The sequence below is a fragment of the Rousettus aegyptiacus genome, unplaced genomic scaffold (assembly GCF_014176215.1).
Source record: "Rousettus aegyptiacus isolate mRouAeg1 unplaced genomic scaffold, mRouAeg1.p scaffold_m13_p_3, whole genome shotgun sequence".
Classification (NCBI taxonomy): Eukaryota; Metazoa; Chordata; class Mammalia; order Chiroptera; family Pteropodidae; genus Rousettus; species Rousettus aegyptiacus.
In genome coordinates this window covers 117,779,093-117,804,593 of record NW_023416306.1, presented here as the reverse complement: position 1 = coordinate 117,804,593, position 25,501 = coordinate 117,779,093, and the positions used below count along the sequence as shown (strand labels likewise).

The following is a 25,501-nucleotide window of genomic DNA, read 5'->3' as shown; positions in this document are numbered from 1 at the left end:
TATTTGAGTTATTAAAAATTACATCATAACTCTTATCTACTGACATGAAAAAATGTACACAATGTGCTATGAAAAAAAGTAGGTAAAAAATAATAAAGTATATTTAGCACAATCTCACTAAAAAAAAACTGAAAGATTCTACACCACACAGTGATTCTTCAGGCTGATGGGGTTATAGGTGAATTTTTGTGTGTGTGTGTACACATGGTGTGTATGACTTATCTTTTGGATTAAAGACTTGAATATGGGACCTGAAAATGTAAAACTCCTCAAAGAAAACATAAGCAGTAAGCTCCTTGACATTAAGTCTTGGCTATGATTTTTTGGATGATACCAAAAGGAAAGGCAATAAAAGCAAAAATAAATAAGTGAGATTATAAACAACTTTTGCACATCAAAGGAAACCATCAACAACATGAAAAAGGCAACCTAATAAATAAGAGAAAATATTTGCAAATCATACATTTATTTGTTAAGGGGTTAATATCAAAAATATATAAAGAAGTCATACAACTGAATAGCAAAAAAAAACAAGCAAACTTATTTAAAAATGGGCAGAGGTTCTGAATAGACACTTTTCCAAAGAAGACATATGGATGGCCAACAGATGCATGAAAAGGTGCTCAGCCCTGCTCACCGTCAGGGAAACGCAAACAAATCGAAACCACCTCAGACCTCTTTGAATGGCTATTATCAACAAGAAAAGAAATAACAAGTACTGGTGAAGATACGGAGAAAACGGAACTCTCATGCACTGTTGGCGGGAATGTAAATTGGTGCAGCCATGGAAAACAGTATGGAGATTCCTCAAAAAATTAAAAATAGAACTGCCATATAATCCAGCAGGTCCACCTCTGGATATTTATCAGAAAAAAAGTGAAATTCTGTCAATATTATAGTGACGGACGTTAACTAGTCTTGTGGTGGTCCTTTTGCAATACAGTTGACTGCTGAACAACCCTAGTTTGAATATGCAGAATTTTTTCCCAAAAAATATGTATAGTACTATAATTGTATTTTCTCTTCCTTATGATATTCTTAACATTTTCTTTTATCTACCTTACTTTAGTATAAGAATACAGTATATAATACATTTATCAGTAAGGTTTTTGGTCAAGAGTAGGATCTTAGTAGTTAAGTTTGGGAAGAGTCAAAAGTTATACGTGAATTTTTGACTGTGCAGGGGGTTGGCTCTCCTAACCCTGGGGTTGTTCAAGGTTTTAACTGTACATACAAATATCAAGTAATTTTGCGTACCAGAAATATAATGTTGTCTTTATACTTCAAAAAAATGTCTATGAGGAAAACAAGATCACACACACAAGCGTGTGAGCATGCTGTCTGAGTCAGCTGAAGTTAGAAGCCTAGAATAATTCGGTGTGAGGCTGCTAGGGTTTGTTCGGGTGGAGGAGCAAAACCAGCTATCTGCAACCCCAATGCAGGTAGAGTGCTGGCTCGTGTTGGGCGGGACTCCACTCCTTCCACTAGCCATGAGGCAGGGCCTAACTCGTTTCTAGATGGACCAGAAGACCACTTTCTTGATATGATTTAAAAGTTCTAAAAGTTGTTCTTCCCTTTACTATCAAAAATATTTCCCTAGTTTCCCATCAAGCATTGAAAAATAATCCCAAGTTGCATTCTTTCAATGAATAAAATGGTTTGTTGCTTAGGGAACAATAGCAGTTACTATGAATGTCTACAGTTATTAGTTCATTTAGCAAAGTGCTGGTCACTGAGGGAACAGAACACAACTCATCTCCTACCCAGAAAGGTCCTAATACCAATGTCAGCCTCTGGAGGGGAAATGAGATGGGCAGAGAGGCCCCCACACTCCCCTTTAATAAAATCATAACCAAGTGACATCTGTTTCTTACCAGCTCCGCAGACTAAGACCTTGTTCCCCAGGGTGACTCCAGCTCGCCGGCAAGCATGGATCCCCACAGACAATGGCTCGATCAGGGCCCCTTCTTCAAAGGTGATGTTGTCAGGAAGCCTGGGGAGTCATTCAACACACTCAATTAGTCCCTCTCGGTTAACAATAATAATCATAGCTAATATCTATTGAGCACTTTTTATGTGCCACGCATTGTGCTAAGCAATTTCCATATATTCACTCATGTAAGTCCTTGGAACAATTTTGTGGTAGGTACTATTATTCCCATGTGGCAGACTAGAAAACCAAAGCTTGGAAGATTAAATGACTTGCTCCAAAGGTTCTAAATTACTGAGGGGCTCAAAGGGTTTTAAGTGGAAACCATATATGTCTGATTCCAGAACCCAAGACATACTGCCCCTCTCAGGAGATGGTTTTCTTTGGAGAAATCACTTCAGTGATTTCTGAACACATTTTGTTTTCTTTAATATGCTATCCAAGCTAAGGTATGGTGCGGCTATCAAAATAAATGAAAAGTTCATTTAACAAAGGATTAATGTAACCATATTCCAACATTTCTTCTGTTTCTCAAACTGATAGCTTTTATAGTTTCCCTTTAGTAAATAATCCTGACCAGCAGCAGCTTTGTAAAAAACAGTGATTTAGATTTAGAAGCTGGCATCACTCTGTTCAATTGTTGCATGCGCACGCGCGCGCGCATGCGCGCGCGCACACACACACACACACACACACACACAATTGCGTTCCAGAAGAACCACATCTGATGGCAGCAGTTGCCTGGCTGTCCCAGGACTGGTTAAGATGGGAAAGGACCTGTCTTCCACACAGCTAATTAAATGCTGTGTCACCTTCACCACTGGGTTCTAGGTTTTCACTTCCAAGTCCACTGGCATCTTGTCCTATTAATACTACTGATGATGACAGCAAACATTTGCATAAGGTTTTATAGATTAGAGAGCTTTCTCTTCCATTATCTCACTTAATCATCATGGCTTTTTCAGATGGGATGGGCAGGCTTTATTCTAAAAGAGGAAACTGAAGCTCCATGACATTGAGATACATGCCCAAGGTTACAGGGCTAGTGAATGGTAAAACAAAGCTTTAACCTAGATCTGGATTCCACAGTCTCTGACTGTCCCATATTAGCTGCCTCTTGATACAAGTAGCTCTGTAGTTGATATCTAATTTCTGCTAGTTCCTAACTGTCCAGTATTAATTCAGTGCCCCCGAAACCTCCATGTGAAAACCCTCAAGTTCCAAAGAGAGAAGTGGCAGCCAAACAATATGTTCATTCCCATGACCCTTCTGTCACTGTTCACAATCCCCAAAGAATAACCAGGCTGCCGCCCACCATCTCTCCTTTCACCCCTCCCCTCTACTTCTCTCACACCATTTCCCCCACTCCAATCCATCCTGCTCTGATTGCTGTCATCAACCCTTCTACCCACCCAAGCACCCTATCGACTCTATACAAAGGGAAAAAATTGAATTGAAATAATGAAGACTCCCAAACTCTCAGACTCCCAACCACACTTTCTCAGACACACTTGCCCCTTCCCATTTGGTCCTCCCCAAGAGCCTGCATAGGCTCTGAGCTAAGAGTGGCCTTTGGTCAGAAACTCTGTGCTCCTCTCCCCTTTGCTGACTTCCCCTTATAATAAGAACACCAAGGAGAAGGGGGATTGGACTAATGCTAAGAATTGTTATCTGGGAGATTATTCTATTAAGCAGACTTTGCCTTATCACATATGCAGCCATAGCCAGCAGCATAGGAGGGCAGCTGGCAGAAGCATCAGGCAGAGTCCTGGTGCCCAACCCCTTTGCCACTGACCTTGGGAGAGTTACTGGGTCCTTTGCCCAACCTTGTTCAGTGGGGGTTGAGAGGACTGTTTCTTCCCAGCCCTAATCTTTCATGACTTTATTTACACCAAAGAATGACAAGGCAACTTGGTGGTTTTCACAATAGGGTTCAGGGAACAGGAAAAAGGGTTAAAGAATAATCAAGAAGCCAAGAAGGAAGTAGGAAGATCAAACAAAAATAAGGTGGATAGGAAAATAAAAGAGACTGTGGTAGTATAGAAATCCTCACAAAGAGAAACCAGAGAGGAGGGCTTGGGCCAGGGCTGGGCTGGAGACACAGCAAAGTTCCCTGTAAGGAGAGGAGGTGGGGGTTGCATGTCCCCTTAAAGGGACTCCTCAGTCCTCTTCTCCACTGCAGCCAGAACACCTCCTCCTACAGTTTTCCCTCCAACCCCCCTCCCACTCCCCCCTCCGCCAGTGTAAGGATCCCTTTCATGCGTAACCCTGTACCACCCTCAACAAGGCCACAGCTGTGACATATGATAGCATCATTTATTGAGCACCTCCTATTTACTATTTGTGCTCATTACTTGTTATGCCTTTCTCCTTGAATCTGGTCAATAAATCTATGTATTCCATCGTATTGGTGCTATTATCATCTCCATTTTACAGACAAAGATATTGAGGTTACAAAGTTTAATTTCCTCAACGTCACACTGTTGGTAAATGGCAGAGACCTGTAGTTAGTCTTGGTATTCACCACTCTGCTCTTCTGCCTCCTATGAAAATCTTGTTTGGCATCTTGACTTGGAGAGGGCCCAGGAAAGGTGGGCTGGTTCAGGAACCACTTGTTGAAAGGTGGACTCTGCCCATACAACCTGCTTTCTTCTAGAGCAAGATTGGGTATTGACTTAAACTCCTCACGAGGCCTCTGGCCTGTGACTCCTCTCAAGGCTTCCAGTGGGCACTAGAAAACTCTGATCTGCTAGACTGCCCCTGTGACTGGCACCTGGCTTCCATCAGCCCGATCCTGGCTGACGGAGGCACCACTGGTGCCAGGTCAGGTTGGGAGGAAAACGTGCCTGGTCAGGTCAGAAGGAAAAGTGTCACATCAGCACTCAAGCTCCAGGGGATGGGAGCCATGCCGGAGGTGTAGCACTCTGCTTCTGCCAGACACAACTTCTCACCCCAAAACCATTGAGAGTTGGGATAAGGCCGTGAACACAGGGAAAGAGCTTGAGAATTATAGCCACCCCAGCTTGACTCGTGGCCCTGCTCTGCCTTCTCCTGCAAATCCTTGCATAAAACTGTACTACTGGTGCCCACCTCACCATTAATCTTATGAGTTAAATAAACAAGTTAAATAAACAAGGCCAGGCACATAGTAATAATAATTGTGGCTTCACATGCATTGCCTTAACTTGAAGCAGAGGAATGTAAGGTCATTTCCTCAAAATTACTTGCTAGAAGGGAGTTGGGGGCCAGGGTCCCACAGCTCATACTTGACTCCACACCTCCTCAGTAAACCCCAGTTACTGCTGTTGTCATCAAGGTCACTGCTATTATTGAGTTCTCATTCTTATTGCTGCAGTGAAAACCATTAATGGAGGACAAACCATAGATTATCTCCAGGATGGCTGGAGAAGTGGGACTGCTCTGGATGAAGGAAAGTTAAACTAAAAGACTAAAACCAAGGACTGCAAGTCAGTCTTAGCCCTGATCAGACTATGCTCCCTCTACACCAAGGGGGGGGGGTGCCTGCCTGGGGGATGCTTCATGTCAGGAATTATGAGCTGAAAAGAACAAAGAAGTCACCACAGGAAAGTAGAAGAACATCAAACAAATGGAGGTGGAAGGGTCCCCAGTGGCACTGCTGGGTGGGGCACTAACTTGTAGCAGAAGTTGGCGTTATGCTTATAGAACTGGCAGAGGTTCCCATCATCGGGGGGCGTGGCACAAAAGAAGATGGTCGGCGACAGGTTGTATCGGCCCATCTTGCAGAATTCATCGGTTTCTTGGGGAGCACCAGGCTCAATAGCAACACGGTCACCTGGAGAGGGAGACACAAATGGGGTTGAATTGCTGTGAAAGGATGGAGGCTCCCGGGCAGATACCAGCTGGGGAATCTGGCATAATGAGCAACTCCCCTTCCTGGGAACCCTACGTGTCCTAGGCAAGCCCAGCCCATTAGTGCTTCCAGAGGAAACACAGGACACAGCACTGACTCACTCTGGGAGGGAATGATATTGTCTACCTATATTCGATTAACATTCAGCTACATTTACTTTATTACATATCCATCCATCCATCTCTCCTCTATCCATCATATCTTTTCTAGTGCATTTCAAAGTAGGTCGCAGACATTAGTACACTTCATTTTTAAATACTTCATCTTGCACATTATCAACTAGAGTTCAATACTTGTTTATGATTCTTTTTCAAGGTAAAATTTTGATATTGATGAAATGTACAAATCTTAAGTGGGTTGTTAGATGAATTTTGATAAACGCATTCACTTGTGTGACATAAACCCCTAACAAGATACAGAACATTGTCACTACCTTGGACCTTGGGCATTTCACTCCTGTGTTCTTTCCTGTTAGTTCACACCGTCACCCCAGAAGGATGCGTGAGTGGCATTAGGGCTCTCCTGAGCCTGAAGAGTATGTTGGCAGCCTGAGAAGACCACTAGGAGGTGTGCCCTTTACTAAATGGACATGTCAGGCTATTTTTGAGGTCTTTTGTGTTAAAACTACCCACATAATAGTAGCGTCCTGGTATGTTAGTGCTCATTTAAAGTAGTGGTGGTGACGTCAACAGTAGTAGCAGTAATAGTATTAACTTTTAGTATTAACTAATAGTATTAACATTATGGTATTAGCTTTTTATTATGTTCATTGTCGTTATAATTATCTGAGCTGGTATTATTGTAGAAGAAATTCAAACTATAAGATAGATGGCCAGGTGGTATACAAATTGGGACTTCTTCCATGCTTTGGATTTACTGAGAGTCTTAAGATTTATGTTTACATTTTATAAACAAATATTAAGAATTCAATGAGTGGTTATTTCCTTTCTGGATTAGTTGATTAGAACTTTTAAGTCTAAAGTTAGGAAATTAAACACCTCAATAAAACTTTTGTATTCTAAAAGTACCCACAAAATCCCTGTGACCACGAAAATGTGTTCCTCTGTTTTTTCCTTCTACCTCCCTCTACCTTCTCTGCTGCTCTATGAATTTTCTCCAACCTATGCTTCTTCCATTGACAATGAATTCTTCAACTTAGCATTCAAGATCCTCCATAATTTGGTGTTTATATTGTTTTGTCTTCTAATTATTATTATACCATAATAATATATAATATTACAATAACTCAGTTGTACGGTGCTTTTTAAAGAGTGACTTTTGTACAGTATGCATTCTTATCTCCACTAATTCCCCAACATAGAACCTCTGCTCCGAGCAGCATAGAGATTTATTAGCAACCCAAATATGTAACTACCACCTCTGTAATTTTATTATTCTGTCCCTCATAACTGGAATATTAGCTCCTGACCTCTACTAACTCAAGCACAAAACCTTTCTCATGTCTCCAGATGCTGGGCTGCCCAGTGATTCTGAGCACTTGCTTGAGCGTCAGAACAAAGCAAGGCACCCCAGCACTGACACTAACTAGTGTGTGACTCTGGGCAATCTCCAGGCTTCACTTTCTTCATCTGTTAACAAGGAAAATAATGCCTATCTTGTAGAGTTGTTTCAAGAATGAAGAAAATAATTACATATTAGTGTTTAACATGAAGACTAACAAATAGTAAATCAATAAATGTTTGTCTTCTTTTTCTTATAATTATTGCTGTTAAATGTCTAGCTCAAAGGCCTATCTCCTCCATGAACCTTCTTAAAAGGTTCTCTCTCTGAACTTAAGGCACTTTTTTTGAACTTTTTAAGCCTATTCTTTACTGATTGTACCATATGGTCTTGTTCCCTAACTGCTGATATTGATATTATGTCCTGATGTCTGGTCTCCCCAACTAGATCGAAACATCTAAGGATCACATCATCTCAATTTTCTATATTCCTCAAAGCACCTGGTACAGGCTTGATCCATTGTCCATGCTGACTAAGCACCTGTAACAACTTAAATTTAGAGAAGCCCACTCCTTGTTATGATATATATTTAGAGACCTTGCCCCATAGGTAAGAACCAATCAGTGGCTGTTGGAAGCTACATGAACCTTCCACTTTGAGAAAACCCGGCAAAACCTCAGGGGCTTTCTCAATTTTACTAGTGATGAATAGAGGGCCTGACTTAACATTCCTAAATGAGATACATGTCTACCTTCTTCAGAGCTGCTGGTCGATCCCTCCCCATGTACCTGGGCTTAGAGAGTCTAACACAGGATGACATGTCCTGCCAACCTCCTCCTTCCCCCAAATAATCTGATGCCATCTCTAGGCTGTGCAGTGGCCTCAAAAGCAAAGGAAGCTTAAAGCCAATGGCTAGCTATGCCAAGACAGTTTTGGATTTAATTCACTACATTGGGGACCATCACAATCTACCATAGCTAAGAATTCCTCCCTCCAGGAGAATGACTTAACCGACCACACCCTGTATTCTTCCCTGCTACCCTCAACACAATTGTAATTAATTAACTATCTGTGCATTCCAGCTCCGTCTCCCTCTGCAGAATGTAAGATCAATGTGTGTAGGAGCTGAGACTGTCACACTGACTACTGCATCCCCAGTGTTTAACAGATGGCCTGGCCCCGAGAAAGCTTGCACAAATATTGATGTTGAATGAATAAATAGATCCATTAGCTGAAGGGCTTTGCTCACCTGGTTTTAGGTGCTTTACCAATGATCCCACTTTCATGACTGTTCCTGAAGCTTCATGGCCCAGCACCATTGGCTTTTTCACAACAAAATCCCCAATTCGACCATGCTGCCAATAGTGGACATCTGAGCCGCAGATTCCAACGGAATGCATCTTCAGCAGCACCTCTGATAAGAGAAAGGAGAAGGAGAAAACAAGTGAGGGAGGGAATGACGTTTCTAGCACCCCGAGACACCCCGGTGATTCTCTTCTGAATGACGGAGAGGGCTTGGTTTCAAAGGCCAGGTAAAAAATTTAGACTATAGAAGAAAACAAGCTAAACAGCATCACTGATTAACTCTTGTAAGGCAAGAAAGCATCCACCGAGCAATATAACTGCATGTGAGGGTTAATTCTGTGTGTCAACTTGGCCAGGCTAAGGTGCCCAGTTATTTGGTCAAATGCTAGATGCTGCTGTGAAGGTTTTTCATATGATTAACATTTAAGTGCCCCCATGTTCACTGCAGCATTATTTACAATAGACAAGATATGGAAGCCTAAGTGTCCATCGATGGATAAATGAATAAAGAAAATGTGGTATATGTACAACAGAATATTATTCAACCATAAAAAAGGAAATCTTGCTATTTGCAACAAGATGAATAGACCTTGAGGACATTATGCTAGCTAAATAATTAAGAGAAAGACAAATGCCATATGACCTCACTAATATGTAGAGTCAAAAAAAAAAAAAAGAAAAACAAAAGAAAAAACCAAGCTCACAGGTAAGGAGAACGGACTGGTAGTTGCCTGAGCCTGGGGGTAGGGGTGGATAAAATGGGTTAAGAAAGTCAAAAGGTAGAAACTTCCAGTTATAAAACAAATTAAGTCATGGGGATGTAATGTACAGCATGTCAACTATAGTTAATAAAACTGTATTGTATATTTGACAATCTGCTTAGAGATCTTAAAAGTTCTCATCACAAGAAACAGTTTATAAGACTTTGAGTAAAGCAGATTATCCTTTATAAAATAAAGTCTCATCCAATCAGTTGAAGTCCTTAAAAGGCAAGTCTTAGATTTCCTTAAAGGAATTCTCAAGACTGCAATTTCGATTTTTATCTGAATTTACAAACTGCTGGTCAGCCCTATAAATTTCAGGTTCGCCAGTCCCTACAATCCGTGAGCCAATTTCTTAAAATCTCTCCTGCCCTTTCTACATATACATATATGATAAATCTATATATAAATAAATCTATATAATAAGTCTTTCTCTTGGTTCTGTTTCTCTGGAGAATTGAATACACTGCATAAACAAGATATTAGTAGGAAGAAATATATCAAACCCGTGAGAGAAAGAACTTCCCTAGAAGAAAACTTTCCAGACAATGTGATGTGCCACGCTGTTGTCTACTCATGTAGGGGAGACTGGCAGAATCCAGGCTTGGCGACACTTTGTGAGCTCTCGGGCTGCTTTGTCATGCCTATTGTTTTGTTACAAAGTGTAGTATTAATTTAAACCACTCAAAGATTTCACCTGGCATTTCCCCTTGACAGGTCTATATATAGTGATATTTGGTGGTATTGTTGTTGTCAGTTTTCCAAGTTTAAAAAATGATGCTAGTGGCTCTTTGCTAAAATAAGTCCTAAAGGATTACTAGCCAAGTCTGATCGAGATGAACACGTTACAAGTATCTCCCTGAGAAAAAGCTCTACCTTAGAAAGACAAAGAAGCCCAAAGCCCTGCTATGCATTCAGGTATCTTACACAAACAATTGCCACAAACCATGGGCGATCTGCCAGGTGTGGCTCTGTAGAACTTTCTCCATATTGGTTTTGGTGAACAGAGTAAGAAATGGCAGGATGAGTTCTGGGATCAAAGGCAGGGAAAAGTTATTTGAGTTAGGAAAATTATCACAGGGTTTCCTTTCTTGAATTTACCAATTTGTGATTAGGTTATCTTTGACTCGCTAAAACTCTCATTGAAGTTTACCACTGTTTTCTAATGCAAGGACAGCAAGAGACAAGAAAATGAGAGCACAATGCTGTTTCAGAGACAGAAGCAGTATCAGGATCCTTTGAGTCCATGCTAGCCCTTGTTTAGCCATCTCTAGGATCAACATTGACTTTTCAGGACACAGTGAGCTGCCTCCTTTACTTCTCTGAATATGATATCTTGGTGAAAATGCCCTAAGTATACATTACTTGTTAAATACTGACAGGAACAGCTCGTCTGTATTCTTATCACTACGAATAAATAACCCAGCTATTTGAGTAGCAACGCTCTGGAGGCCAAACGAAAGCTGCCTTCAATCTGATGTTCACACGGAAGCTACAGTTGTGGGATAAGGTAGGAAAGCATATCCTCGACTCATCAAGGATACAAAGAAAGAGGATCTGAGCAGCTGGGTACGGGATGAGCTATCTAGACACTCTGCCCCTTGCTCTCAGCCTCACTTCAGGGTCCTGAAGATCAAGAAGTGGGACTCCAGGGATGGGAGGGACTAAAAAACTGTCAACAGGGATATGCCTTAGCCAATAGGGTGGCATTACAGCCAGGAAACATGGTAGAGCCAGGAAACATGCATATCAGCTCACACACAGGCTCGCCCAGTGAGAGACCAGGAGTATAGCAAAGGTGGCGGGAACCCTGCCCCAGTGTGCTCACCTACTTTCTGCACCCAGTTGATTAGAGCAGTAGGGCAGGGTTCCATGCAGCCCCTCCCATTCCCAGCAGACGGAAGGTCCTGGTCTTCCTGGCATGATGCTTTCTTTTCTAAGAGATTAAGGTCTGTAGACTCACTCCTTTTCAAGGTTTGGTTCAGAGTTAGGACATGATTTGGCTACCAAATAGTGGCTTATAGTGGATAAAGTAACCTAACTTCTGTTGTGAGGTCAAAACAAGAACAATTCTGCCTCTGGTCCATAAATTAAAGACATTTTACGCCAAAAAAAATTGGGACAAGCCAGCAGTCTGATACAATAACTATTCTCATTCTATCACTATTTCTTTTATTGCATGTAGCAGCCGAGTGGAGTCTATCCCATCATGCTGTGCACAGTAGACTAAGTAAAAAGCCCAACAAAAGCAATTTTTAACGGAGGCAAAAATGATATGCTGTAGCAGAAGAAGGGTAAGGGGGCAATGTACATGTGTCTCCAGGAGAAAGAGGAAATAATAAAGTGTAAACTTAATAATCCAAGGACCTACCGTTTGGTCCTGGTTCAGGGATAGGATAGTTCTCCTAAAGAAAGCAAAACAAACAAAAAAATCATTTAGCATGCATAATAAATTTACCTTATGAACATTTAAAAAATGTTTAAAATTAAAGTGGAATTCATTCAAATATTTCTTCTTAGAATTAACACAGGCTCAGGCCATACTGCTGCTACATGGAAGCCTGAGGGGCTACTCTGTATAGTGCTGACTCACCCCACCAGCAGTGCACTTTGCCCAAGACTAAGAAAAGAGTAAGCTATGAGCACCCCAAAATAGAAAGGGTGTTTGGCTGCTTCCCTAGATCTGCCTTCCCTATCAGATCTTCCTCTCTCCTGAAAGCACACATTGTTAGATATGGATTTGTTTGGCCTAGCAAACTCAGAGGGAAAGGATGAGGGTGTTTCCAAGAGTTGCATGGGAGGGGATTTTTTTCCCTCCACACAGGTTGAAGAAAGTGTGTGCAATGCTGCTCTTTGCCCTCTGCAGAGCACAGACCAACAATGGTCCTCTCTTCCAAAACCTCCCATGTGGAGTTTTAGAAGTAACCTTGGGAACACATAGAATCTGCATTTTGGCTACTGTCACAGGTTTGGAAAGCAATCTGAGCTATTCTGGTGTCCTCAGCTGCTGTTATTATTATTATTATTATTACTCTTATTTACCAAGCTTTTTTTCCTGATGCCAACTGGCTAGGAAATTCCTAGTGATGAGATGAGGAAGGACAGTGAGTGGCCAAATCCAAGTGTTCATTTTATTAACTCTTTGAAGGCAGCCAAGAAGAGGAAGAAAGATGCAAAATGTTCACAGCACCTACTATGTGCCAGACAGTGTGCATGGTACATGGTTGTCGCCACAGCCCAATTTGTAGATGTTAAACCTGAGACTAGAAAGTTCATTGACTTGGTCAAGTTCATACCAACAGAGAGTAGATAAACCAAGGCTTAACCCAGATGTGTTTGCTCCTAAACTGGCCTCACTACATCCCACTGCACCCCCAAGGTGAAATATGCCACTTCTCCTTCAGAGATGATGCAAGAAGTAGCCAATCAGGTGATGAGAATGTCTGAGCTGGGCCTCATGCAGAGCACTGTGGGAGGCACTGTTCAAAGATTGCCTCCTGCTGAAAGCCTCCCCAAGGTACTTTTACAGGTAGCAATAAACCACACTGGGGCTATTTTACTAACAAGATAATAACCTTAATGCCAAAGACCATGCCTTCAGTCTCTCTGGCACCAGGTACAGTGCTCTCCTGTATGCCCCAAACCCAGTGGGTTTGTACTCATTAAATAACCACTCCCCATAATAGTGCTTGCATGAAGGTCTGAGGTTCTCACTCATCTCAGATTACCAGACCTTTCTGTTGGAAGTAGCTCAATGCTTATTTGAACTTCTGGTCTCCAGAGTGATCATGGGCAACTCAGGATAGCTGACTGTCACCAAAATCTTCCTCAAGAAAGTTGTTGGTCCCACATCTGACATTATACAACATCAGGGACTATTGTATTGATATGTTTCTGTTGTACTTGGTGAAATTTTAAATTGTTAGGTTAAAATAGGCCTTTATTTCAAACACAGAACAGCACCCCACCTTCCCCACTAAAGGTACTAGTAGACAACTTCCCAGGCACCTAGAGAGAATTCCACAGTATATTCCTCATAGTGTGAACATCCCATTTGGAGATGGAGGGTAAGATTCCAGCAGAAAAGCAACTGCTTTGCACATCAAGTAGGTTCTGGGTCATTAGAAATTACTAGTGTACATGTTTGCTAGAGTTAAGAGAGGGGACCAGCTTTGACTTTCCCACAGGGACAAAGCAGTGACTTTCCCAGACACTAGAGGGTGCTGTGCCAATAGCCTGGTTTTTCATTAGTAAAAGAATGCACTATTATGAAGAAATTAAATACCTCTCCCCACAAACCAACTTTCCTTTTCTATTTTCTTTCTTGCTGACTTAAATCGCCCTTAAAACTCAGTCTGGCTCTTGACTCCCCTCTGCAGGAGACATGCCACCCGAGCACAAGACCATGTTAAGATCAACCCTTAAGACTATAAATATTATTCTAAGCACAGCTGTGGAGCTCTCACGATGTTTCAGAAAATTATCACAGCATGGTTCTTAAGAAAAATCTTGCTTTTTCATTTGTGGTTCTTTTGTGTGGCATTGGCTACAATTCTCTTGTTTACTTAATCTTCTTTTCTCTCTCAGGTTTCAGTGGTGATATTCTTTCATTTATTATTTCTCATTTATCAACGTTTCTTAGTTCCTCTGAGATTTGGAATGTTCGCTTTTATCCTGATGACCCAATCAGGCATTTTTAAGGTTTCCTGAACAGGATTTCTTATCTATGAGTGATAATAACAAGAGGATAAAGAGTTGAGCAACTGTTCTTTATTGTAGTTATGTCAATTTCTCAGTATTTTTCACTTCAAGTCAGAAATCCTTCACATATATATTCTTTCTATCATCTTGAGGTTACCCCCTCCCAATTCTGAACAAATCATGTAAATACTTCAGGAAAAACTGCGGGAACATGGGATGATCTCAGGTGTCTCTAGCATCCTAAATGTTATCTTGCCTTTCCCAAATATATTTTCTCAAATTAGCCTAAATAATTATTTCCTAAACATATCCTAATGGTCTCCTTTCCTCTACTTCTACCTGCACATCTGAGTTCATGCTGTTAGTACAACTTGCATGGGTCATAGCCCTGGCCTCAATGAGAAATTGGAAGATGCCTTTCCCCTCCTCCATCCATTCCTTAATGGTGCAGTGGTAAAGAACTCAGCCCCTGAAACCGCCTGTCCACGTGCAAACCCAGACACTCCTCCACCAGCTGCGTGATCCTGGAGTGATTACATAACCCCTGTGCCCTCAATTTCCTCTTTGTTTAACAAAGATAATCATAAAAGAGATCCCAACTCAGTAAATAAGTTAGCTATTACAAAAGAAATAAAATCAAAGTTTTCCAAAAATTAGCTCACAGTACGATTGAACCAGCTCTGGGCAACGTTGTGTTTTTCTTTTTGAAAGGGTAAAGTTTTAAAATCATTTGAGAAAAGATGTATTTCCCTTTTTTCATGTCAATATTAAGAGAACTTGACTGCTCCTTTAAAGGCTGGAATATGGAAGAAGTAGGATTCTAGCAATATTTTATGCTTGATTCTATTAGCTGTGGATAGGAGTGTAAAGCCACATCCTCTGCCTTAGAGTGAGTGACAGCAGGCAGGGCTTGGAGAAAGTGGCCATCCATGCCTCAGGTCCTCAATGCCCCCACCTTTGCCTCAGGCCCCTGCCTGCCAGGTCTCCTGTCAATCAGTTGGCTGACTCTCCTGCATGTAAGGACAGCAATGCAGGAGACCTTATTTTTGCTTCCCTCCCTCTTCAACTTTCCCCCTCCCTTGAGTACTTGAGGGTGGGATGAAAATCCAAAGGTTTCCCAGTTAACTGTTTTGTCATAAAAACACTGTTCTTGGTGTTGTTCCTAGTAAACAGAGTAAAAGGGTCAGACACTCTCTCAAAGTCCACTCAGCCAGTCTCCAGCACAGGATCTCATGGCTCCAATCCTGCTGCCCTGCAAGCCTCCTGCATTCTCAAACCTATCCTGCGTTCACTCCAGAACCTCCCAGGGGGCCATTTCTCCAATGGCTGATCTATCTCCTTCTTGAAGATCCTACATGAGACAGGAAGTGAGAAAAAAGGGAGCCGTCTGAGATGACTTGCTAATTCTTGTGGGAATTCGGAGATCTTTAGGTTTGGATGTGTTGGGATTGTGGAGTCTAGGGCCATTCAGGTGGGGCTGTCCAATAGGCTGTTAAATTCCTGGGAGTGGTGCTCAAGCATGGGTCAGGAAGAGGCTCATAAACATGAATCATAAACATAGAACAAAGCAAGAAGACCTCCCTGTCCTCAACAGGTTGTGAAGGTAACCCCTGCCTCTCCTTCAAGCTTCCCTGGCACCTGGAATTCAATCCATACAGGATGATTAAAGGGTTAGTTAATTCTCAGCCATGATAAAAACAACTTTGAAAAAATTCCTTCTAATTCAAAACACAAATATAACCATACATGAACCTATTAGATGGTCTTTTTATTTTAAGCAAAAATTGAAGTCTCTAAAGTTTGCCTGATGCTTCAGTCTGTTAGTAATACTGAATAAGTGCTTGCTGTGTTCAGGTCTGTAAAACTGAATGTTCATAATTTTTAAATTTAAAAATTGAGCTGAATATCACTTCGCAAAATCTGAATATATTTTCTCCAGTTATTAATGTTTTTAGTGCAAACTTGGTTTGAGGAAAACTATGAGCTTTAATAGCTACACTAAAAGATTTATCAAGTGGGTACCAATACTGTATATATGTCAGTACGTAGTTCTCAATTTCTGTCATGCAATTTTAAAAGAGAAACTTTCCCCACACCCATAATTCTAGTTTTTTCTCTCAGAATAAGGCCACTTTACCAAATTTCTTAGTAGCAGTAGAACTTATTACATAAAATGTTAAAATCCTATTTCTAATATTGTTTACTGCTCTTTCTGCTTTTAGATGAAAATGTTAGCTTTGTTCTTCTTGGCCTTTTGCAGACAAAGGCACTGCCCTTCCATTAGGGATTGGCAGAAATGGCAGTATTTGCTGGATTTAATTTCCTGTTTATCTGGTTTGGGTTTTATTTTAATGCTGGAACATAAGATAAAGGGAAAGAAGGTTTTGTTTTGTTTTGTTTTGTTTTGACTATTTACTACCACTCAATTTTCTCTTTTTCTGAGTTCTAGATTCTATTTTCAGTCTCAACTGCCTCTGACTGGTCATCTAGCTCAAATTAAAGTACCCATATTTCCTCACTCAGTAAATTCTTCTCCTTAAAGTCTATAAGGGCCCTTTAAATTTGATCACATAGAAGCTGCTGGCTCTGTCAGCTGGGTAAAACTACCAAGGATATATAATGCTCAAGTCCACTTGGGTTGCAGGTGATCGAGGCTCCCTCTTTCTATGATCCCCTCCTCCTCACCTAAAACTCTTAATAATATATGTAAGGAAGGGGACATTTTGAATTGTTGCATTACAGATATAGAATTATAGTACTTTAAAAAATATATCAGGTTCATTGCCTCAAAGGGCAAAAACACAAGAAATATTTTATAATATTTAAACTGGATCCTGAAACATTACTTTCTCTGATCTTCATAATTAAACATTAACTCATTATTCCAAAATTCCTTTCCCTTTTAACTTGTTCTCTCCTCATACAGCTAATCACAAAACAGAAATCAGACTACACCCTCTTCGTGGTGTTCAGTCCTCTGGACTTAGGGGCACCGTTGTTACTGTTCTCCCCACCACCCAGATGCTTGTGCCTGAAATCTGGTAGAGCTGGCTATAGGGAATAAGGGAGATAAAGTGTACTTAGTATTGTCAATGGACTATTACTGATAAGTGATGCAATACATAAATAAATTTAACAAGAGCATTTTAAAATGTGTATGGCACTGACATTGCTGTACCATTCAAATGCAGCAATACAAATATATTGGTCCACAGACAATTGGAAATAAAAATAAAATTGGTCTTCCATCTCAGATAGTTTGTGAAGCACTGTATCAAAGTACCTAGTATATGCCTGGAATGTAGTAGGCACTCAACATGTGAATTCCCTTCATTTCCCTTACTATTCATGTAAAACTTGGAATGTTGGGGAAAAAAGGGAAGCCATCTCTCTACCCCTAAAAATCGCTTTTGGGGAGAAAAATTAATTTGATTGTTTTATATCCCAACTTCATGAACTAGTAGTTTAGGGAGAGAATTCATTTCCCAATTAAAAGCAACTTCTGAATTTCTCAAGATTGACTAAAGAGACATAAAATAATTAGACTGGTAAAAACAGTTGAATACAAGATTACTATCTGGGCCCACATTATAATAATATGGTTAAGAATTATCCACAGAACTCAGGAAAGTATTCTCTATATGTTCGAAGGTCTTGGTCTTTATCCATCTCTTTTAATGCTGAAATGGTTTAAATGTCAGACTCATGGGCTATAGCCTCCTGCTTAACACAAGCCATCAGCTGTGCCAGGCCTTTTACATATACCATCTCATGTGAAGGGGTGAAGAATCAATCACCATAGCCAAGATAACAAAATTACTTAAAACAGAATGGGCTGAAATGAGAAACGTTAGTCTATGGCCATGTTACCCTGAACAAGGTTGATCCCGTCTTATCTTGGAAGCTAAGCAGGATCAGGCCTGGTTAGTACTTGGGTGAGAGACTGACTACCTAGAAAGACGAGGTGCTATAGACATAAAAAATAAAAAAAATAAGGGATTGTAAACTGCCAAGATCCTTGCAATCTATGAGGTCAACCAAGGGTTGCCTCGCCTAAAAATAAAAATAAAAAAATGAAATGAGAAATTTTATATTACTATAAATTAAGGAATTAAGCTTTTGAACTTTTCAGTTGTGCATCAATGTTTGGAGATTTTATATATGTATATATACACATACATGCACACATATGTATATCAATCCTATACACATACACACACACACACATACACACATGTGTGTGTCGATCCTATAGATAACCCTGAAGAACTTAGAAAGAATGTTCACGAGTCCAGACTACCTGACATCTATTACCCATAAGCTAAGAATGCAGGACTTACCTTCTCAAAATGTACTTTACTATAATTCTAAACTTTTTTCTTTGGAACAGTCTAGGTTACCTAGTAGTGTTTCACAATTTGCAAATCTAAGACCCTTGAATAAAACCTGGTCATTGAATTCTAACAAAGCCTCTTGATTCATTTAAGCTCAGTTGACATTTATGGTATCAGGAGTGGGATCTAAAGATTTCTCCCACCTTTCACTTCAATTCTAGTGAAGCTGTTGGATTCAAGCAAGGCAGCAGCTGAAGCCTTTATGCTGTCATCTCCCTTACAGCTCCAGGATGCCAGTGGCGAGTCCTCTCTATTCCAAATCTCCCTCCCTTTGGTTGAGGTTCAGATCTTTTATTATCAGGTCCTCTGGTAACCAGATTTATAAAAATTGTGTTCTTTCTATTCTGTAAAATGGGGTGCCCTCTTTCTAATGCTGTTATGGAGACTACCCCATTCTGGAAACTCTAGCTAAATTTACGGTCCATCTACTAAGAATTTGTCTCAATGGACTTCTGATACAAAGGTCAACTAAGAATTACAGTAGCCACTCTGGGATTCTTCCAAGATTCCAAAACGAGTATATTTCTGTACACAAAGAGGCAGAAACCATACTAAAGAACAGAACAGAGATCCAGATGTAATGGAGTTAAGCAATCTAACAGATGCAAAGTTCAAAACACTGGTTATAAAGATGCTCAATGAACTTATGAAAAGTGTAGATGAATTCAGTGAGAACAAAGATAAAAAACAAAAATGGAAATGGAAATTATAAAAGGGAACCAGTCAGAAATGAACACATTATCTGAGATGAAGCATATATTAGAGGGAATTAACAGAGTGGATGAAGAAAAGGATCAAATGACCTGACCTGTATAGAGAATGGGGAAGCCAAGGGCACTCAATCACAATGGCAAGAAAAAAGCCAAGAATATAATAATTTAAGGAGTCTTTGGGACAAAATTAACTGTAGTAACTGAGTGGATAATAACTACTCCTTCTTTCTCTGAGTTGCCATCAAACTAACAAATGTCCCAGAGCCCAGAACATTGTTCAGGCCCAAGTCCCTAGACCAGGGAACGCTGGAGCTTCCAAGACTTCTTTCTTGCTGTGCCCCAAGTGATCACTAGCTACCAAGTAGGGACATTTCATTTTTCCTTCCCTGCAGCCAAAGAATCAAGGAAGAAAAGGGAATTCTGCCTTCTCTGGTAGCAAGAGGTAGAAATAATATGTATAGGACATCTCTTGCAGAGGTCTTAATCCTTTTAGTAAACCTAGTTTTCATCCATTCTTTAGGAAAAAGGCTCTCTCCCTCAAATCCAGATAATTGCCCTAAAACTGGTGACTCAGATCCTCTGGGTATTGATAAAGGTCATCAGCCCATTGTTAGCAGAAATGGTGTTAGGCCAGACAAGGCCCTTAGAGTCTGAGAGAGGGGACTTTAGGCCAAAGGTCTTTTTTTTAACCCTTTAAGTCAGTCACGAGCTCCTGCTCAAAGACCCCACGACTTTCAACTCACCTGAGCCTCATTATACCATCATTATCATATGGTGCAAATGCCCAAAAGTTCATTAATATCATAACAGACTGAATTCTGGGAACGAATATGTGTGGAAAGCAAATGATGAATCACTGAGTCCTGTCAATCTTAGTTGCCAATCAAGGAGGCCCATCCCTCTAAGAAAAGTAACCACCCACAGCAAATAGGAATTAAAAACCCCAAAGGCTTTGTTACCAGGCCTTTTGAGCCACGCTTCTCTTGCTCAGGCCCCCTTGCATGTCTGGAAGTGTTCTGTCCCTTCTAATAAAGCTTTTCTTTTCTGCTGTATTTTGGTGTCATGCTCAATTCTTTGTTCGAAACATCAAGAACCTGGACAGCACGCTGGGAGAGGACGATAGTAACACAAACCTCAACCCCAAACCACTTAAGTCTATTCGCCTTAAGGAAGGGGATGGAGGAGCAGAGATATCCCACTGGATGGGGTTCCCTTGGAGGTGCTGGGGTACAACTGTGCTTGGGAGGGAGTGGCAAGGGCCCAAGAGGGTCTGCGTTGGATTGCAGGTGTCTGAGGCAGCACAGGCCTCCCTGGTCACTCTGCTCAGCAAAGAGCTTTCTGCTCTTCCCCTTCAGTGGTGAGACTCTCTAGAATAATATCCTCCACTTGTCTTCTCACTCTAGATGTCCTGTTCAGCCTTGGCAAGCTCATCCATCCACAATTTACCACTAGGGCACTACTTTGAGCAGGACAATACTTCATTGTGCAGGACATTGCTATGAACTAAATGAAGTCTGCCCTTCAGTCAATGTGACAACCAACCTGCCCTTACACATTCCCAAATGCCCCCTGGGAGGTGGTGCAGCATTGCCCAATAGAGAAACTAATGACTACTAAATTTACATCTGTAGCCCAGAAATCATCCCTGCACTCCAGATCCTTAAAAACAAGGTAATTTCTGAAAGGCACAATGATGTCCTGTCCCAGAAATATCTTAAACTCAAACCTGATCTGTCATTTTAATCTATTCTTTATGTAGTAAATGACTCCATTACTTCCCACTCTCAACAGACCTAAGGTCCTCCTGAATCCTCCCTGAATCCTTTCCATTTAGGGTAACAACCTCACAGCCACAGACTACATTCTCTAGCCCATACCATTTTCTAGAGCCATTAGAATACACCCATCCCAACCCCTCTCTAAACCAGTCAGAGTGGATTCTAAGGTAAAGCTGATAAGACCAATTTCAAGGTGAGCTTCCCTGCCCTCCAATCTTCTAGGTTTTGTTCTAGATAGCCACCATTAACAGAGGTAGTCTGGCTGTGCATAGAGCAAAAGTTTAGGAGTTAAGGCAAAGCAGAACATGGGGTTGTAATTCTATTTCTGCTACTAGCTAGGTACATGACTTTTAAAGTAGGCCTTAAGAAGATGGAGAGGCAGGTCTGTCCACCTCTCCAGCTTCACCACCTGGGGAAGCTGGTGGGAACCCTGGAGAGAAGAGCAGGGTGCCCTGGAATGGATTCACCTGGAGAGAGCGGGCCATGCCTCAAAAAGCATCAGTTCTGGAGGTGTCCAGTAAGCTCTCACTGGCCCTTGCTCGGGTATTCTTAAGTGCCTAAGAATCTTTGTGGGGTTGCCCAAGGAAAGATTTCTTCTAGGACATAAAGCAGTCCCACAGGGGATATTCACGGCATTTGGCTTACCAGGAAATGTGCACGAAAAGACTGGTTTTCCCCTAGAAGTTTGTTCAAACTCTACAGATCTCAAAATTAACATGAGAAATTGTGTGTCCAGGGCTGGCAAGCCCCAGGACAGTCAGTCTCCCATTAATACTAAAATGGCCGAAATGAGGATCTTTTGATACTAGTAAATTAATCTTTTTGTGTGCACAATTAGAAAAAGCTGGCTACAAAATTAGGCTGAATGAATGGACAAACAAAGCTATTATTGTCTCAGAACTTAAAAAGACTTCTCCCCTAAGCCAAAATGAAACTACATAAAAGGATTTACAAAAAGGTTATCTTTGCATTAAGCAAGCCCTGTCCATTGTTTCTGTGCATCTAGGTTAACACACCTTTGAAATGCCTTTCAGATCCCTCCTTCTAAAGGCCACCCTCAAGAGCACACATAATCTTGTTAACTATCCTATAATCAGATCCCAACCTCGCTTGTTTCCACCTTCATGTAATCTTCTGTAAGTTTCCTTAATTTCAGATGTATAAAAGAATCTGCAAAACTGTTATTCTTGGGAGCATTTTAGATCTTGCTCCCCAGTATATGTCATCAGTTTGGATCAAATAAACATGAAAATTCTCTACAGGTTTGGCTGTTTTGTAAGTTGAAGCCTTCCGGAACCAACTCTCCTGCCTCTCTCTGGAAGGTTCCTGTGAGGACTTTACTCTGTAGCCTCCACTAAAGCCTCATACTGTTTTGTTTATCTGACTCCCTAGAGAAGTTTGGGGTTCAAGGCTATCCTGTTCCTCCTCTTTGGGGCCTCAACCACCAGCCCAGTGATTGGCACATGGAAAGCACCCTCTCCCATGAAGTAAATGTTTGTTGGGTAAAAGTCTAAGTTTGAAATCACCCTAAGCTGTGTAGACCTATACCACTTTCACATTCTCATAATACCATCTGGTGTTGGTACCATTAAAAACTAATAGTGTCACATTCATTCATGACTTTGGGTTGAGATCACAAGATGGAGAGTGATCCATAACGTCACTCGTAAAATCCTTGATCGTTTAACAGGAAATACGGGACATCTCTTGAATTCTTTATCTTTCTAGTAAACCTAGTTAAGTTTTCTCCCTCCTTTAAGAAAAAAGTACTCTCTCTCCTTGGAATCCTGATAATTGCTCCAAACTGGTGACTCAGATCCTCTGGCTATTGATAAGGGTCGTTGGCCCATTTGTTAGCGGAAATGGTGTTCCGCCAGACAGGGTCCTTAGAGTATGAGAGGAAAGGGGACTCTAGAGCAAAGGTCTTTTTTTTAGCCCTTTAAGAAATATATTAACCAAGCCTGTTTCCTTTTACTCACTTATTTGGCAAATCAGTAATAGAAATTAATAGATATGATTTAAATAACAAGTTCATATCTTCTTTTCCTTGTCTAGGGACTGAGGTGGCACTTCAGCAGGAAACCCAAGACCTCACCCTGACTAAGGCAGAAAGGGAAAGAGCTACATGAAACCCCAATAAGCAGGGACTATGACCCTTCTCAGGAGGAAGCAAGACACAAAAGAGACCTCCCATCCCTCAACATCCATTCTAATAAGGGGGTTCATGGCTCTTAGAAAAGAGGCAGGAAAGTTAGGGGCTTTCAGGTCTGCCTGCAAAGATACCGAGGTCATCCTATCTTAGAAGGGGTCCATCCTAATCCTCCCACAATTAAGCAAGACAAAGCATTTTTAGGCTAAACGTAATTTCCACAAAGAAACAAGTAAGCAGAGGATTAGGTTGCCAGTTTAAATCAGCCACTCCCTCCTGCTCAAAGACCCCAATGACCTTCAGCTCACCTGAGCCTCATTATACCATCATAATATGATGCATATGCCCAGAAGTTCATTAGTATCATTATAACAGACTGAATTCTGGGAACGAATATGTGTGGAAAGCAAATGACAAATCACTGAGTCCTGTCAATCTTAGTTGTCAATCAAGGAGACCCATCCCGCTAAGAAAAGTAACCACCCACAGCAAATAGGAATTAAAAACCCCAAAGGCTTTGTTACCAGGCCTTTTGAGCCACGCTTCTCTTGCTCAGGCCCCCTTCCATGTCTGGAAGTGTTCTTTCCCCTCTAATAAAGCTTTTCTCTGCTGTATTTTGGTGTCTTGCTCAATTCTTTGTTTGAGACATCAAGAACCTGGATATCGCACCAGGAGAGGATCCCCACTCTCCGATAGCAAGAACACTGGAATGGGAGTCAGAACCTCTGATTTCTTGTCTGGGCTCTGTTAACGATTCAAGTCTAACACCTTAGGGATAAAACTTTCCTCAACTGAGAAAATGGAGAGTTGGCTAAAAGCAGGAGTTTTTAGTCTGGGGTCCACAGACTCCAGAGAGTCTATGGAGAGGCTTAAAGGAAGTCTACTCTCTTTGAAATTGTTGCATTCCATGTGGAGAGAAGACCACAGATTCTCAGAGTCAAGAACTGCTAATCTGGACCATCTCTGAGTCCCTCCAATCTAGATCCTGGTGATGCATGTTCTCTGCACGAGGGAAGGAAGTGCTAGGGAGCAGCAGAGAGAGCTGGCACTCATCCCACACACCCACTGCCATCCCAGGACCATCTGAGATGAACTTTGTTAAGGGAGCTCTGGCACAACCCCAGGACTGACTCTGCAGCTTACTAAACTTGGCCTCAGAAGCCAGGGAGCAGAGAGAGGCAGAGTCTAGGGTGAAGGAGACACATACATAAAGCTCTTAAAGGGGCAGGAGAGCAGGATCGGAAAGGAGAAAGGCTGGAAAAGTGAACCAGATGTGGGCTAAGGGAGGTAAAGAGGAAAGCTTTATAGAGGTGGAGACTCTCAAGATCCAGAAGTCTGGCACAGGCACAGGGAACGCCAGGAATCCTGGTGATGGTGGCATGTGCCGGAAGGAAAGGAGGAAGGAGCGGGCACTTTCTGAGTACTTGTTAAGTGCTGGGTGCTCTCCTGATCATAATAATCCTGCAAAGGAGGTTTTATCAGTCCCAACTAAGAGAAATTAAATACGACTTTTACAGCTTTTAAATCTCTGGCTCCGCTTTCTGCCCTGCACTGTCTTTGGAGAGAAGTTCAGGTCATGTGCTAAATCAAGCAGCCTCTCTGGTATCTCTTCTGAAAAGTGCCATGACAGAGACTGTACTACAAATCAGCGGCTGGAAAAGCAGGGAGAACGCTTCAACCATTCCGCTGGAAACCTTCCTGGGCGCCAGCCACGTGCCGGCCTTAGACTAGGTTCCAGGAGGCACGCGACAAGAACCCTGCCCGCAGCACCTTGGCACCAAACGACAGACGACATTCGCTCCCTCCCCCCAACATGGTAACCCGCTAGGATGTGAGCGGCCAGACCCCGCAAGGTGCGGGGTCTGGCGCAGGGCTGGAACTGCCCAGGGGGCACCGCGGCCAGTGGAGTAGGACTAGGCTCCCCAACCCCCATTCCCGTTTCACCAGGCGCAGGTCTCCGGGTCCGTGCACCACCAGGGAGAGGTTCTCGGGCTTGGCCGCCGCCATGTCACGCTTCGTTCTCGGGTAGAAGCTGCAGTCTGCAAGACGCGTGGTGGTCTGGTGACCTCCCCTCCCAAGCGCGGAGTTAATTCGCGGCCCAGCTTCGGCCAGGCGGCGCGCACCCGCCCGGGGGCGGGGCTTCCCCTCCCTGACAGCCGGGCGGGGCGGGGCGGGGCGGGGCTGCCCCTCTCCCACCCTGGCGCGAGCCCCAGGGGTAGGCAAGGCAGGTCCGCCTCCTCCAACTGTCGCACAGCGTTTCTGTCCGCCTCACAGCCGAGCAAACATCGCTGCCTTGAAAGCAGCTTGCAGAGGCAACAACCACCAGACCAGTGTTCTTGAACTTTAGCTGCAAAAGAATAGGGACTAGCAATGTGGGGCAGATTCTCAGGACAACACTGAGATGCTAATAGGGTAAA

At 42.1% G+C, this 25,501-nt stretch overlaps 1 protein-coding gene across 2 annotated transcripts in view; it reads right to left on the bottom strand.

Moving 5' to 3' along the window:
- The window catches only part of SORD (sorbitol dehydrogenase), a 30,732-nt gene extending 5,518 nt beyond the window's left edge, over window positions 1–25,214 (bottom strand). Inside the window, exons 1-5 of one of the 2 annotated variants that reach the window (XM_016153179.2) lie at window positions 25,029–25,214; window positions 11,721–11,754; window positions 8,533–8,697; window positions 5,585–5,744; window positions 1,875–1,993 (exon numbers count right to left, since the gene is read on the bottom strand). In XM_016153179.2, coding sequence (XP_016008665.1) covers window positions 1,875–1,993; window positions 5,585–5,744; window positions 8,533–8,697; window positions 11,721–11,754; window positions 25,029–25,091 — 541 coding nt within the window. In that variant the 5' untranslated portion in view covers window positions 25,092–25,214. The remainder of the gene's footprint in view (window positions 1–1,874; window positions 1,994–5,584; window positions 5,745–8,532; window positions 8,698–11,720; window positions 11,755–25,028) is intronic. The other variant, XM_016153180.2, reaches the window with a different exon arrangement.
- Between the last annotated feature and the right edge of the window lie 287 nt (window positions 25,215–25,501).